At 39.7% G+C, this 14,512-nt stretch overlaps 1 protein-coding gene across 1 annotated transcript in view; it reads left to right on the top strand.

Annotated features, from left to right (window-relative positions):
• The window catches only part of RFX4 (regulatory factor X4), a 97,136-nt gene that overhangs the window by 73,191 nt on the left and 9,433 nt on the right, over nt 1-14,512 (top strand). The window contains exons 15-17 of the mRNA XM_075161660.1: nt 126-287; nt 7,063-7,225; nt 11,558-11,696. Of these exons, the coding sequence (XP_075017761.1) occupies nt 126-287; nt 7,063-7,225; nt 11,558-11,696 (464 nt within the window). The remainder of the gene's footprint in view (nt 1-125; nt 288-7,062; nt 7,226-11,557; nt 11,697-14,512) is intronic.

Genomic DNA, 14,512 nt, shown 5'->3' with positions numbered 1-14,512 from the left:
TCCTGCTATGCATTTCTTGAAATACAGCTTACAGAACTTAACTGATTGCATTAATTTTTTTTATTTCTCAGTGTTCCTTGACTCTACCTTTAATTATGTTTGATGATTCTTCTCTCATCCTGCAGCAGAACTACGAGAAGAAATTATTCTGAGTGAACCAGCTCCTCCAACTCCCTCCCCAGTGCCGTTCTCCCCAGCTAAATCTGCCACCTCAGTGGAAGTGCCCTCTGCCCCCTCGCCTGTCAGCAATCAGTCCCCAGAATACGGTGTCATAGCAGCTACAACAGGTAGGTAGGCTTATGGCAGCTGGATTTCTTGAAGATGGCTTTTGCACTTGGTCATCTGAAATTGAGCCTGAGAACATGATGTGCTGGCTGGAGATGAGAAGCCTTCCTAAACAGAAATCTGTTTAAAATATCAGTTATGCCTTCTCACTGTATCCAAACGGTGTGCAATCTAACAGGAAAAAAATCTGATGTTTGGAGTCCAAAGGGCTAAGAGGAGATCCCAGACCTCAGCATATCAAAATCTGTTCAGTAGCTGAGGCCTTCAGAAGAGCAGACTTGTCACTTTATTTCTAAATGGTTTTAAAAATCAGTCTGTTTTTTCATATTTCTAGCAATGCCTCAAAAGTATTATTTATGCATATAGCACTTTTGAGCATCTTCAATGACTTTAAGGGCAATCAGTCTCTCTGAAAAATTTTATATACTTCAAGGAAATATGCCAGATATTTTAAGGTTTAGTGAGGTTTTCAAAATCCTGAACCAGTAGTGGTCCAAGAATTCCTAGTAGGTAAAATGGGAATTGGATACCTTTCAACACATTTGAGACCCAAATATGTTTAAATAGCTGCGCAAGTTTCTCTTGGGAATGTTTTACACATCGTTGATAACTTTCACCTTTCAATGCTAGAGACTAGGAATTACATGTCTGAAGCCTATTTTCAGTTGCATACTCTATTATGGCAACTCATGAGGTAGTCGTATTCTGGTGGGCCCACAGATTAAAAAAATCTGTGCTTAAAGGTATTCAATTTGTGGGCAGGATTGTCAGAAAACAATAAGCACAAAACTGGCTTCTTGTTTGTTCTGTGTAAATGGGCAACCATCCTCTGCCCTGTAATGTAAAACTCACTCATTACCTTTTGGGCAGGACAGTCTGTCTGTATGATCAAAAGACAGTGTTTTCTTACTCCATGGAAAAAAAAGGCAGAAGTGTGAATGACTTTCAGAAGGCATTCCAGGCAGTGAAATTCCAGCTTTGCTGCTCCTCAGTGAAATGGGTGTATAATCAGAATGTGGAAACTATCACTTCTATGACGTACTCAAAAAGTTACAAAACCTTCTTAAAAGAATGTCAGAAAGTGATGATTTACCACACTGGAGAATTTGGCAGTGGCTAAAGGACGAATAAATCTTTCTGAGAAATGTTTTTCATGTTTTCAAAGGCGCCACAGGGAAGCACAATGCATAGTTGTGGTGGAAAGAGGTTTAAGAACATTTGTCCCTACATCGAAACGTAAGGTTTTCTCACTGTTGGAGACTATGCCATATTTAAGAGGGAAATAGGATGATATTACCCCCATAACAGTTAGACAAGAAGCACATGATTCCTAGACATGGCAGGTGAGCACACTGCTTTGGATCAGGAAATGCTGGAGGTGGCGTATATGTTTGAGTCTGGAAATGTTGATTTTGTGGGCAACTTGCTCTGTAGACATTGTGGCCCAATGGGATCACTGTGATGTTATAACCCGAACTTAGTATGATGCAGAACTGTACTCAGAAGTAAAAGACTGAAAAGCAGGGAACTGTGTGCTCTGCAGCAGCATTGACATGAATGGAGATTTGAGGGACTTGTGTTTAGGCTGCAGAGACGGTAACTCTGTGCGACTACCATAACTATTTACTCAAGCTTATTCCATATTTATGTAATAGCCTATTTGTCAGCTCTCTGGGCTTCCAGCTTACTTGACTTAGGTACTTGACTTAGGCGCAGATCTGGGCAGGCCTGGGAACTGCACGGATCTTACATATCCCTCCTGAATCCCATGAGTAATGCAAGGGAATGGACTCACACAAACATTACAAATGCAATTCCTTTTTGGTTTCATGTTGTTTATTATTTTATTAGTGTCTCTTTTATTCTTTCACTCTCTCTAATTTTTTATGTCCTGCTAAGGCCAAGGTCTGCTAATTTGAAGTCTAAAGCCAGAAACAGGATCATTTGGGAACAATTGTTGAAGGACCTACTCCCACAGTACAGGCAGTAGAATTTGACATAGTTGTTCTCATAGCAGAACTTCCTAGGCAAGAAAGCTATTTCTGATTATTTTAGCGCTCTGTTTTTTCCAGCTTTTAATTTTTAGGTTTTTTTAAAAAACTTTTGTTTAGGTTAAATTGGATTTTATTCTTAAGGTCTGGTGCAGTCTCACTTTTGCAAGTGTGAAAATCATTTTTGCCTAGCACAGGCCAAATTTGTCAATGCAAGTAGTGGTCTGGTTAAGATTAAATGTAAGTATGTGGCTATTTCCTGGTCTTAATTTGGGCAATTAGTAACACCTCCATTTGCCATGTTCATCATGTAGAAGAACTGATCACCTTTTTAGGTTGCTAACCATTACACCATGGAATGCAGGGTTCATTCACATAAAGTAATACAAAATAACAACCATGTTTCAGCTATAGGAAATTGCTGTACTTTAAAATAGGAGTGCTGAAGATGTATTACATATAATCAAACTATTCCATATATAGATTTGTGGCATTAATATATAGAATATTTTGGAACAGGAACCTTTGTTCTGGAGAGATATACTTGAAGTACACTCTATTGATTTTCTTATGTGTCTTTTATGAGGTAAATGTAAAACTCTGCAAATGCTTTGCAAATCTTGAGAACTAGTTCCATTGGTTACCACTAGCTCTCAGTTCCCCAATTTAAGGCATCATTAACTCTTTCTTGCTTGTGGCATTAGCAATAAAAGTTAACTATTAAACTTGCATTTTAACCTTTTTGCCTTCAGGCAGTGGTCAGCACAAAACCAGCAAATTAAACTGTTGCAATTACATGATATCGAGCAAAAGAAAGGTAAATCCTATATGTAGCATTCTGTGGTAGAACAACTGGCATGGCTCAGCTAACACTTTTATTTAAAACTTTTTGTTAAGTTACTAGACATTTAAAAGAATAATTAGTCTCCATCCATTCTCAATCACAAAGGCCAGATTAATGATTGTTCAAACTGCAACAATATTGTAGTAAAAGTGATAGCTATATGGCTGACTATGCTATTCTCTCTTAAAGCCCCTCTTAAAGCTGTGATTACTCATTTGCCAATGCAATGGTTTTTAGACAGCCCAAAATGAACTCTGAATTGTAAGTAGTTCCTAATATGTTAGTAAACTAATATATGCAGCTTACTGTTTAGTTTCAAGAAATGTATGTGTGAAATTCTTCAGGTCAGCAATGGTCATTTAAGGTCACTGTTCTTCCAAGTCTAGGCTAGGTATTAAAGTTCTGGGAGTCTGCCACAGGAGATACTTGCACAGAGCTACCACCTCTCATATTTGTGTGAGTACAAAAAAATTCTGTTTTTTTCCTAAAGCTTAAGCTCCTGGACTTATATGAATATATGAGAACATCAGCTCTTGTTCAACAATTAGAGTTTAATTCTCGTAGCTGTAGAGTGTAGAAGTCAAAGGTTCCAATTTCAAAAGGCAATTCTCCCTTTCCAAATGGAAGGATTTGTGTTTTTTCTAAAGCTGATAGTTAAGATAATCTCTTCGTTGTGTGGGGGCAGAATGGGGGTCTGATTTCTGATTGCTTGAGGTTGACAGTACTGCTTATTATCAGACATAATACACAGTGCTGTGAGTGTCTTGCTTGTACCTGGGTGGTCATTCACTCCAGCATAAAGCAAATATAAAACGCATCATCATGACGCAACTTTTGTTTCTTTCTGCACTGGTGTACATGATGGCACCAATGACAACAGGGCCGTTGTTGGACTGAGAGCAGTTCCATTTATATTTGGCTCTCCTACAGGTCAGATGGCCCTTTGGTTAGTATCCTCAAAATCAAATTTTTCATTAAAAGAAAAAGGAGTGATAATAAATGAACTTCCCTATTTTAATCAAACCCTGCATGTTCAGAACACAAAGCATAGCAAAATGTTGCTCAATCACTATTGTTTTTGCTTATTTCAGAAAGCAGTTTGGTTGGGTTCAGTCATATCTAAAAGAGACTTCATCTCCTGGAGTTCAATTCTGCAGCCAGCTGAGGAAATTAATCGTATAGGGCTGGGACATAGGCGGGTGATAAGAAGCTAACCACGAAAAACTTTCAGACTACCTCATTCCTCCTTTTTCACCCACCACAATGTTGGCAGTATCCTGGCTGACCCGATATATACTACACATGCCTGCAAACCTGTTGTCGTCTTCTATCCTTTCGCTCTGTCTTTGTGACTAGGTCACTGAAAATAATGGCATCCCTTCCACACAGGTAAAGAGAAGTGAGGCAACTGTAGATTCCTTGAAAAAAAATTTGAACAGCTTTCTGCCACTCTGTAAGTCCAGAGTAAAACCCAACATACATTTGCATCTAAATCATAACCTCCAAAATAAAGTGAGTGTTTCTTAGAGCAGTTGTGTGAAGTACTTTCCTGTAGTACCGGGGACAATTCTTGGTTAGGAAAATTAAACAAAGATATTCACAACTCTTCCAGTGCAAGATCTATTCTCTGTATTTGTTTCTGTGTTGTCTGGACAGGCACAAAGCATGTTACACCCTAAACATTTATTTTAAAATCGAACTGAGGTAGCTGCCAGTTAGACTTGCTTGCCAGAAGTGGCCAAGTCCTCCCATCCAAGGAGTCTGACTTCCCACAGGGAGCACATGAAACAACTTGCTGCCCTGGACTGACTCATTTTCCTCAGACTGAGATAAAGTCCCTACTGTTTTTCAAAAAAAGAAAAGGAGGCTGTCACAATGGCTGGGGCCAGTCAAATTAACTATATTTGGTAAAATGCAAAGGATCTTTTGGCCCTGTTATTACCGTTTCTTGTTAGAGCTAGGAAGGTCATGAGATTTTTGGCTCAATGGCCAAATTTTTTCTTGGAAAAAATAAAATCAGGTCAAAATAAAACTTCTGTTTTATGGTGAATTTAAAAAGTGAAAAAGTGAAAAAAAAGCAGTAATGTTACCTAAAAATAAGTATTCGGGTTTTTTCACCATCTTTGTTGTCCTTTTCTTTCTTTTCTCTTTGTTTTTGCCTTTTGAATTTAGGCCTGTTTTGAAACAAAGTTTCAAATTTTCTTTTGGAAAATAACACTAGGAAAATATGTTGACCTTTTGAAATTGAAACGTTTCACCAAAATATTCTGCAGACAAGTTGTTGATATTTTCAAAACAGTTTTTCTCTTGTTTTCAAATGAAGCTATTTGGTGACCGCATAAGCAGTTTTGGTTCCTTCCACGTAAACTGTATCTTCTAGTGAAGGTAGGCTTCCTTAAACACTTTTCCTCAACTCAAGGAACCATGAGGAACCGTGATGGCTTGTAGCCACAGCAGCACTGATGTGCTAGCTCAAATGTGTATGCCTCCTCTTTGGTCTCAGGGATCTCAATGGTCCTCCTCAATGGGAGGACATGAAAGACTGAAAATTCAAGACTCAGTGACAGAAAATGCAGGCATGTGAAAATAAGCCTAGCACAAATATACTTGGTCGTAACACATTCAAGGATGTCTCTCCTGTAAGAGCACCAAATCACACCCTGCTGGAGTATTTCAAACTGGACTTACCTCATGAAGCTAGAATGCCTTCGTTCACACCCAGAATTAAGCATTTCCCATTCCAAAAAATTATTTGTCTGATTTTGCCAAATAAAATCACACACACCTGAAGAAAATTATGCACGTCTGAGATAGGCTTTTCATTGCCCAAAGCCATGGAGTGGGCGCAGACCTGATAATACAGTCACTTCCCCCTCTGAATTAGGCCCTTTCATACTAGAGGAAGTCCCAGAATCCACACTGAAAAAAACGAGTCACCTCCTGCAATTCCTTTTAGCTACTGAAAAAGAGTCAAGAGTGCCCAGAGACCCCCAAACTAGTGTTCGCATTGGGTTAAATTCAGTGTTCTGGTCCTCATTTGCAGGGTAATCTCAGCCAGTATGGTCATGACCTCCAGCAAGAGCTATGTTAGACTGAACAATGGATCTGTCAGCCTCCTGAGTGAAAGGGGTGTGTGCAAAGGACAAAGGTTTCTCAGCAGCTGGCTCATGAATCTGGAGTTCCTGCCTGGAAGGGATCAGGATGATTAAAAAACTCAGCACCTTCCAAGCAAAATGGAAAACCCACTTCTTTGCTTTGCTCTTCCCACAAATGCTCTACATGAAAAAATAAATGAAGTCCAGTCCCTGCCGCCTCGAAAGAAGAAAGAAACATTATTTGCGGGAAGAAAATGGCTAGGCTATTTCTGTCTATATATTTGTTATAATTTGGAGATCTACCACTGTGTTGCCGCTACAAAGGCTGGTACCTAGTTGGGTGGAACAGATACAAACTGCAAAAGGATTCAAGAAATTTATTTGCGTAACACCCATCTTTTTCTAATCCTTCATTGTTCTGATCACACTTCCTGCCTCACTCCAGACCTGATCAGCCTCAGAGCTAAACAGGCCAGCAGCCCACTCCATGTGAGAGAGACCTCAGGGTTTGATGCCTCATGCCTGAGAAATATTAGCACTGGTGTTCCTCCATTTCTAAGTCCTATCCCAGTTTTTCTGAAAAATGATAGCCTCAAATTACAATACCACACTGAAAGTTCACAATCTGAGCTATTCCAGATATGTCTCTTACCTTTGGATCTTTGCACACTCCAGCTGATCTATTTGTATTTTTATTTATGCCTTAGACATAACTGTTTTGTTCACTTTGGTTGATTCCATTATCAGTGCCTATTAGGTTGCTTTCCTGTAACCACCTCAAAACATAACACCTCTATGAACGATAGTCCATGTTATCTTTATTCCTTTAATGCTTGTTTGTCTGCAGGAGCTATGCAATCCTACACGTGGTCACTCACCTACACTGTAACAACAGCTGCTGGGTCACCTGCTGAAAATTCCCAACAGCTGCCCTGCATGAGAAGTCCACACGTACCATCATCATCTGTCACACACCGGATACCTGTTTATCCCCACAGAGAAGAACACGGGTAAGTCACTTCCCAGTATCTCGGGCTTTTTTGTGGTTTTTGGATGAACCTACGCTTAGGGGTTTTTTGGAAATGCAGTGAAATCTGTTTTTTGATGTAGTAAGTCTGTATTGCAAAGATGCCGGTATCATTATTCCTTGGCTGTTGTTATTGTTGTATGATTATATTATGTCTCAGTTTTATAATCTCATTTAATGCTATTTAAAAACACAGTAGGCCTGGAGAATATTTTATAAAAGAGAAAGCTTCAGTAGATCTCTTCTCTGATTCCTGTTTTCCTGTGCCATGTTCTATCCCAACGGCTAGATGTGTCCAAAGAACTATCCTACTATACCATGTCTCAGGAGAGGTGATCCTTCTCCTCTGCTCGGCACTGCTGAGACCACATCTGGAGCACTGAATCCAATTCTGTGCTCCCGAGTATAAGACAGACACAGGCATACTGGAGTGAGTCCAGAAAAGGGCCACTTAGATGATTACAGGACTGGAGCATCTGTCGTACAAAGAGAGGCTGAGAGAGCTGGGATTGTTTAGCCTCAGGAGGAGAAGGCTCAGGGAGGGTCTTATCAATGTTTACAAATACCTGGTGGGGGATGTAAAGAAGATGCAGACAGATTCTTCTCAGTGGTATCCAGTTACAGGACAAGAGACAATGGGCACAAATTGAAATACAAGAAATTCTGTTTAAACATAAACAAACAAACAAACAAACAACTTGTTTTACTGTAACTGTGATCAAACACCGGAACAGGTTGCCCAAAGAGGCTTTGGAGTCTCTATCCTCGCTGGTATTCAAACCCCATCTAGACATGATCTTGGGTAGCCTGCTTTAGCAGACCCTGCTTTGAGCAGGGGGGTTAGATTAAACAATCTCCAGAGGTCTCTTCCAACCTCAATGATTCTATCACTATTGTTAAACCTGCAAATCAAAAATGTCCAAAGTTTGGAAAAATAGCCACATTTTCACTGTAACCTAATCCCATCTCCATCACCAAAATTTGCTCAAGGCTCTCAATTACAGTAATTACAGTAAAAATTTATATAACATTATTTGATCTTGGAAAACTTCAGAAACTCAGGCTACATCTCTCAGTGCTCTTTTCATCAAGCAACACTTCTTCTGTGCCATCCTCATCTGAGTAAGTGTATAACTCATAGATATCCATAACTAAAAAGAAACAATCACAAAATAATCAATGGAGAAGGGCCAGGCACATAACAAGCCTTATAGCAAGCAATACTAGCGTAGATTTGTGAAACTGGAGAAGAGCACAAGTTCGTAATCTACTCTAGCTCACTCCTGTAAATCTTCTTCTAAATCCACAGTGATATTCTTCACACGTGTGGAGTCTCAGGACTGTAAATGGAAGATTTGTGGTATTAATAGTGGAAAATATCCTTATATCTAAGTGGAATTTCCCTTGTTCCAACTTGTGTCTGTTGCCTCTCAACCTATCACTGTACCCTTGAGAAGAGTTTGGTGCTAGCTACTTCATAGCCTCCTGTTAGATAGTTGTACATCATCCCTTTGCCTCTCTTCTTAAGGCTGGACAAACCCAGTTCTCTTCCTGTAAGTCACGTGCTTCAGTCCCCTATCTGTCTTGATGGCCCTCCACTAGACTGGTTCCAGCATGTCAATGGAGAGCTGAAAACAGGGCACAATACTCCAGATGCGGTCTCCCAAGTGCCAGATAGAGAGGAATAATCAGTTCTTTAGGCCTGCTATCTACACTCCTGCTAATACAGCCCAGTATGTAGCTGGTCGTTTATTGCAAGGGCATGCTGGTAACTCATGTTCAACTTTTTGTCCATGAGAACTTCCAGGCAATTTTCAACAAAGCTGTTTTCTCTCCAAATGGCCCCAACCTATACCACTGCAGGAGTTATGCCATCCCAGATGCAGGACTTTGCATTATTCTCTGTATGATCAATTGACCATTCTTTCTGAATCATAGCTGCTAGATTCTAGAGTAACTGCTAGTTCCCAGCTGGACTTCCCCAAAGACATGCCATCTGTGTATTATCCTCACTACTCAATAGCTATAGATGTGGTTCAGAAGTCACTGTAAGACATGGTACTTGGCAGAAAACATTTTTGTCGGATTTTTCAGGTACACTTTCTTCTTAGGGAGGTGTAAGGTTCCTCAGCCAAGCACTTTCAGTTAGGCGGGAGTATAGTAGCCTTGCAGGAGCATGGTCATTCCTTCTCAGGTCCTCAGTGCTCTCTCTCCTGAAGTTGAAGAAAGAGGAAACTTCCTGGACCAAAAGTACACAAGAGAGATTAGGATATGAAACTTTATAACTCCATGCTCAAGTGAATTAAAGTGCTATATTTTAGCAAAAAGTGATGAGCATTTGAAAGAAGGAGACAAGATCAATAGCTTCCAGACTAGGACATAACATCCGTAACATCCTTAATGACTAGAGAAAGCATGAAGTGCAAACACTGCCTTACAGGACTTGGCTTTGTTTGAGAGTCCAAGGGCACCCTGGACTACAGGAAGGGACTAGGTAGGCGAGTATCTTCTTCAAGTAGAGAAGGCTGCACCATGAATGTCAGGCTTATGCAAACTGCCATAAACATCTGTGGCAGATCTTACTTACCAGTCTATTGTGTTGAAGGAATTAAAACCCAAGATGTCTGTCTACCACAAACAGTGTGCAACAGCTCAATAACATAGCTATTCCTCTCTGACCCACTCTCCACAGAGAGACTATCAAAGTTGTATTATGTGGACACCAGATTGTCTGTGGTAAATTATGGAAACCACTCATATTTACGGCTAAGCCCAACTGAATATAAGAATGAAAGCTTAATGTTGAACAATGAAGATGGACATAGGGCCTTATGTCCTGAAAATGTTTTTAGAATGGGTGCTCTGGTTTCATTTTGAATCTGCTGGATTGTCTGGTATAAGACATGACATGGTATCTCTAAAATACCATCATAAGATCAAAAGAGTAACAGAAGTTTAAACTGTACCAGTGTAAAAACTACATTGAACTTTCCGGAAAAAGAATAAGTCTGTACAACCAACCATCTTCTCTCACACACAATGAATTGGTTACCTTGGTTTGTTTGTTTATCATGGTTTGTATTTCATTGAGCAGGTCCAGAGGAGGGCCACAAAGATAGTCAGGGGGCTGGAGCACCTCCCCTGTGAGGACAGGCTGAGAGAGTTGGGGTTGTTTAGCCTAGAGAAGAGAAGGCTCTGGGGAGACCTTATAGGAGCCTTCCAGTACTTAAAGGGGGCCTACAAGAAAGATGATACTCTTTATCAGGGAGTGTAGTGATAGGACGAGGGGTAATAGTTTTAAACTGAAAGAGGGTAGATTTAGATTAGACATTAGGATGAAATTCTTTACTGTGAGGGTGGCGAGGCACTGGAACAAGTTGTCCACAGAAGTTGTGGATGCCCCCTCCAGGATGCCCCCAGGAAAAGTTCAAGGCCAGGCTGGATGGGGCTTTGAGCAACCTGAGCTAGTGGAAGGTATCCCTGCCCATGGCAGGGAGGTTGGAACTAGATAATCTTTAAGATTCCTTCCAACCCAAAGCATTCTATGATTCTGTGATTTCAATAACATTATTTTAAGAACCTTTAAACTTCTGTGCTGAATTAGCATCAAATGTTTGCATGGCTACACAAAGATGGGGAGCTTGCAGAAACTGTCCATGCATCTTCTGCTGAAGATGCCAAATAATGGTGGCCAACAACACTGACTCTGCAGTTTCTTATAGCTAAGGAAACTGCTCCCTCCTTTACCCCTGGGTGTCCCTAGACAAGGGGTTGGGATAAAAAAAGAAAATAGGCAGGTTCTCCAACCTCAAATCCCACTCTATTCTTGAGTGAGCTGTGCTAAAGCTGTACGATGTATGCTTCAGATGCAAATTAATACATCTCTCTCCCTCCCAAAAAAAGGAACATCTGACCCCAGTGCAAGGAGATAGCAGAACTCCACAGGGTAGTTCTTTAAGTCAAATCTCACCATACTTCCTCAGCCTGGATACCAATTTACTAGGAACATGACAATAAAATAATAATAAAAGGGAAAGACACTTTCTTCTTAGAAAGTGCACAAATGAGTCTGCAATTTAAAACTAGCCGCAGAAACATGTCCAGCATGTTGTGCTGGACATTAAACACAAGTGGTATTTCACTAAGTGGTATCTGCTTCCCAGCTGAGCTGGGAAACATCTTTTTTTAAAAGGTTATTTAAAATATCATTCTCCTATTCAAAAAAGTGCAACTGCATGTTTCATAAAAGTTCTAGAATTATTAGTGGGAATACAATTATTATGCATACTAAATAGTGTTTTTAAATGGATTTTAGATACACAGGAAGTTACAACTATGGTAGCTATAGCAACCAGCATCCCCATCCAATGCAGAGTCAGTATCCATCCTTACCACATGACACTGCTATTTCTGGACCACTTCACTACTCGGCTTACCACAGAAGCTCTTCGCAGGTAAGTTGAATTTATTACTTGACAATGCTTGCTATAACATTTCAAGTAAAGTTGTGCTTCTAAATTTATCAGCATATTAGCTGTCTGAATCAATAAGCTGTCATCAGTCTAGTCATTGATGGTCCCTAATTTTTTTCTTTGTAATATTACCTAGATATCTTTTCATTTGGGCAGAGATTCTTTTATCAGAAGTAGCTTTAGATTGTGAATTTAAAGTATAATTCTAAAATCCTGCAGTCTGGATCATAGAAAGTGTTTCTGTGTTAAGGAGTAGCTAAAGCAAAAATTAATATAATTAGTTATATGTTTCTTAAGTGTTGGGAACAGGAAGAGATTCCTAACAAGAAATAAAAGTGTTTTCATATACTTAAAAGAAGATGCAGAGACCATAGTGAATACCTCTGCTTTTGAGGATACGTATCTTTAGGAATTTGCCAAAATTGTGAGTTCTGCATATAGTTTGAATAACTTCAGGACGCCACTGCAAAGAGGTTCTGTTTAATCTGTATGCTATGGTCTCCTAATATAATGCTGAGAAATTGTGTCAGTAACTATTTCAGGACTACTTCACTTCACAAAAGTGAGCCAGTAGGAACCAGCACAGATGAAGTGTGAAGATGGTATTTGGCAACAGTTCAAAAGTAGTGCCACTGTAGGAGGGCTTTAGTACATCAGGCAACCGGTGCTTCCCCAGTGTAGGAAGCTGCTCTCTGGGCTCTCTGCTGGAAGATTTGCAAAAGGCAGTACAGGCAGAAGGAGATGGCACTGGGGTATTCTGCCCACATAGCACCTCTTATGCTCTAGCTACTGGAAATTTATACAAGTATTTTAGGGACCACCATGCTTAACTATTGTCACTGGACTGGAACAGTTTCATACCAGACGCAAAGATGTGAATTGGATAGTGTTTTGGACTAGAACACACGGAACCTGCATCTCATTCTGGTCTTTGGCATCAGTCTGCCAGGTGATCTCAGAGTAGTCATTTCTCTTTTTTATCCTTCGTTTTCCCTAGCTGTAAGATAAGAATAACGGTATTGATCTCCTTAAAGCTTTTTGAGATCTGCTGGGAAGATTGTCCTATACAAACCCAATATGCTCATTTGGACCAGCTCAACAATGGCTCCCTAGCTTATGGAAAGAACAAGTCTACAATTTCTTACCCATTTGTGTAGCACCTGGTCCATCAGACTACATGAGGTGTCAGGATTTGTTTGAGGGTTGTTGCAGCTGCTGTATCTTCAATAGGAACAGTGAGTGAACAGTTTAAGTACGGTGTCCTGTGATAGGTTTGTATTTGTATTGGTTTTTCAGTACAGGCCTTACTCTGTTATCTCAAGATTTTTTCCAGAAAGCATCACTTTTTGACTTAAAATTGGCTCACCAATTTTCTTTACTCTCTCTTATTCTTTACTGCAGAAAACCCACTAGTGCTGGTTCTGAAATGGTCTGTAAGGTCATGAATCTGTGTGTAAAACAGAGAATTAGGCTTTTACTATTTAGAAATGTTATCACCCGCACAAGGAATTTCTTTCTACCCTCTGACAACTGTCTGTCACACTGACAGACAAGCTAAGCAAGAAATAAATAAAGCAAAGCAAGATCAACACATTTTTAGTTTGCTCATGTCCTGGTTAACATGTTATATGGAAATAGTAACATACATTAAAATCATGCAAATATTTTTCATACTGTAGTAGGCTGTCTCTACAAGTGCAGATGTCAGATCATTTCTTCCTCTCTTGCTAGCCCTTGAACTGTCCTGAACATACATGAAGAACAGCCACGCTTTAATGATCACACTTGAGAGCATAATGATTTTAACTTGTATTGAGCATGTTCTTTCTCATGCTGCTTGTAAACTGAGATGGAATCTCACAGCAGGACACAGCTAACAAAACCCTATCAATGCACTCATTCTGTATTGAAAGGAGCTACAGACTGAAACCTTACTTTCAAAAATAATTTAAAAGTCTTGAACAGTTTAATATGGAATTTGCTGACTTTTTTTTTAAAGCTAAGTGAACTTCTGTGAAATGCCTGCCCTGCTGATAAGTCCTTTCTTAGCTACTTTTAACCAGAAAAGTTCATAAGATGTACTTAATAAGATGTTAGGGAACTACTATGATTCTATTCTTTTTCTAGCAGACTTTCTGAGGGGAACATGGTGCAAGGAATTGCAGTAGGACTCATGACACTGCAAAATCAAAATACAGGAAGCCAAGTTTGCAATGAATATATAAACAGCTGCCACTATACTGAAACCAGAGGAGATGCAATGTGTATGGCTGTGGTAATATAATCAGTTGAGAAGAGGAGGCATTGATCATAACTCTTCAAAAGAACTCTTTGTTATAATCTACATTCAGTCCAAATATAGAACTCTGGCTCAACTTCAGCTAATATTCTATCATGCTCTTTAGGATAGTGTCTAGGGATGAACTCCTAAGGAAAAAAATTGGTGTGTTGGTAAGTTCTCCTCTACAAACATGGATTCAGAGAGCAACCTTGTCCCAGACAGGGGTGTGAGCCGAAACAGGTGACATGTAATCGAGGTGGCTTTTAGGCTGCAGCTATAAATTACTATTTTGGTCTTGAAGAACACCATGTCCACCCTTTTTCTGTGGAAGAGAACAACATACTCCAGGTTTTATCAGGTCAGTTATTTTGAGGCTATTTTCCATGCCAGAGAAATGTTCCTAAAGAAAAACAGAGAGTTGTGCTTGATTTTTTGTTTGTTTGTTTAGTAGAACTTTAAGATGGATCATTTCACAGACACGATTTACAGACCATCAACAAAAAAAGTGGAATTGGAG

Source organism: Calonectris borealis, chromosome 1 (assembly GCF_964195595.1).
Source record: "Calonectris borealis chromosome 1, bCalBor7.hap1.2, whole genome shotgun sequence".
Classification (NCBI taxonomy): domain Eukaryota; kingdom Metazoa; phylum Chordata; class Aves; order Procellariiformes; family Procellariidae; genus Calonectris; species Calonectris borealis.
Note: the sequence above shows the minus strand (reverse complement) of the source record. Positions and strands in the feature narration are given on the sequence as shown.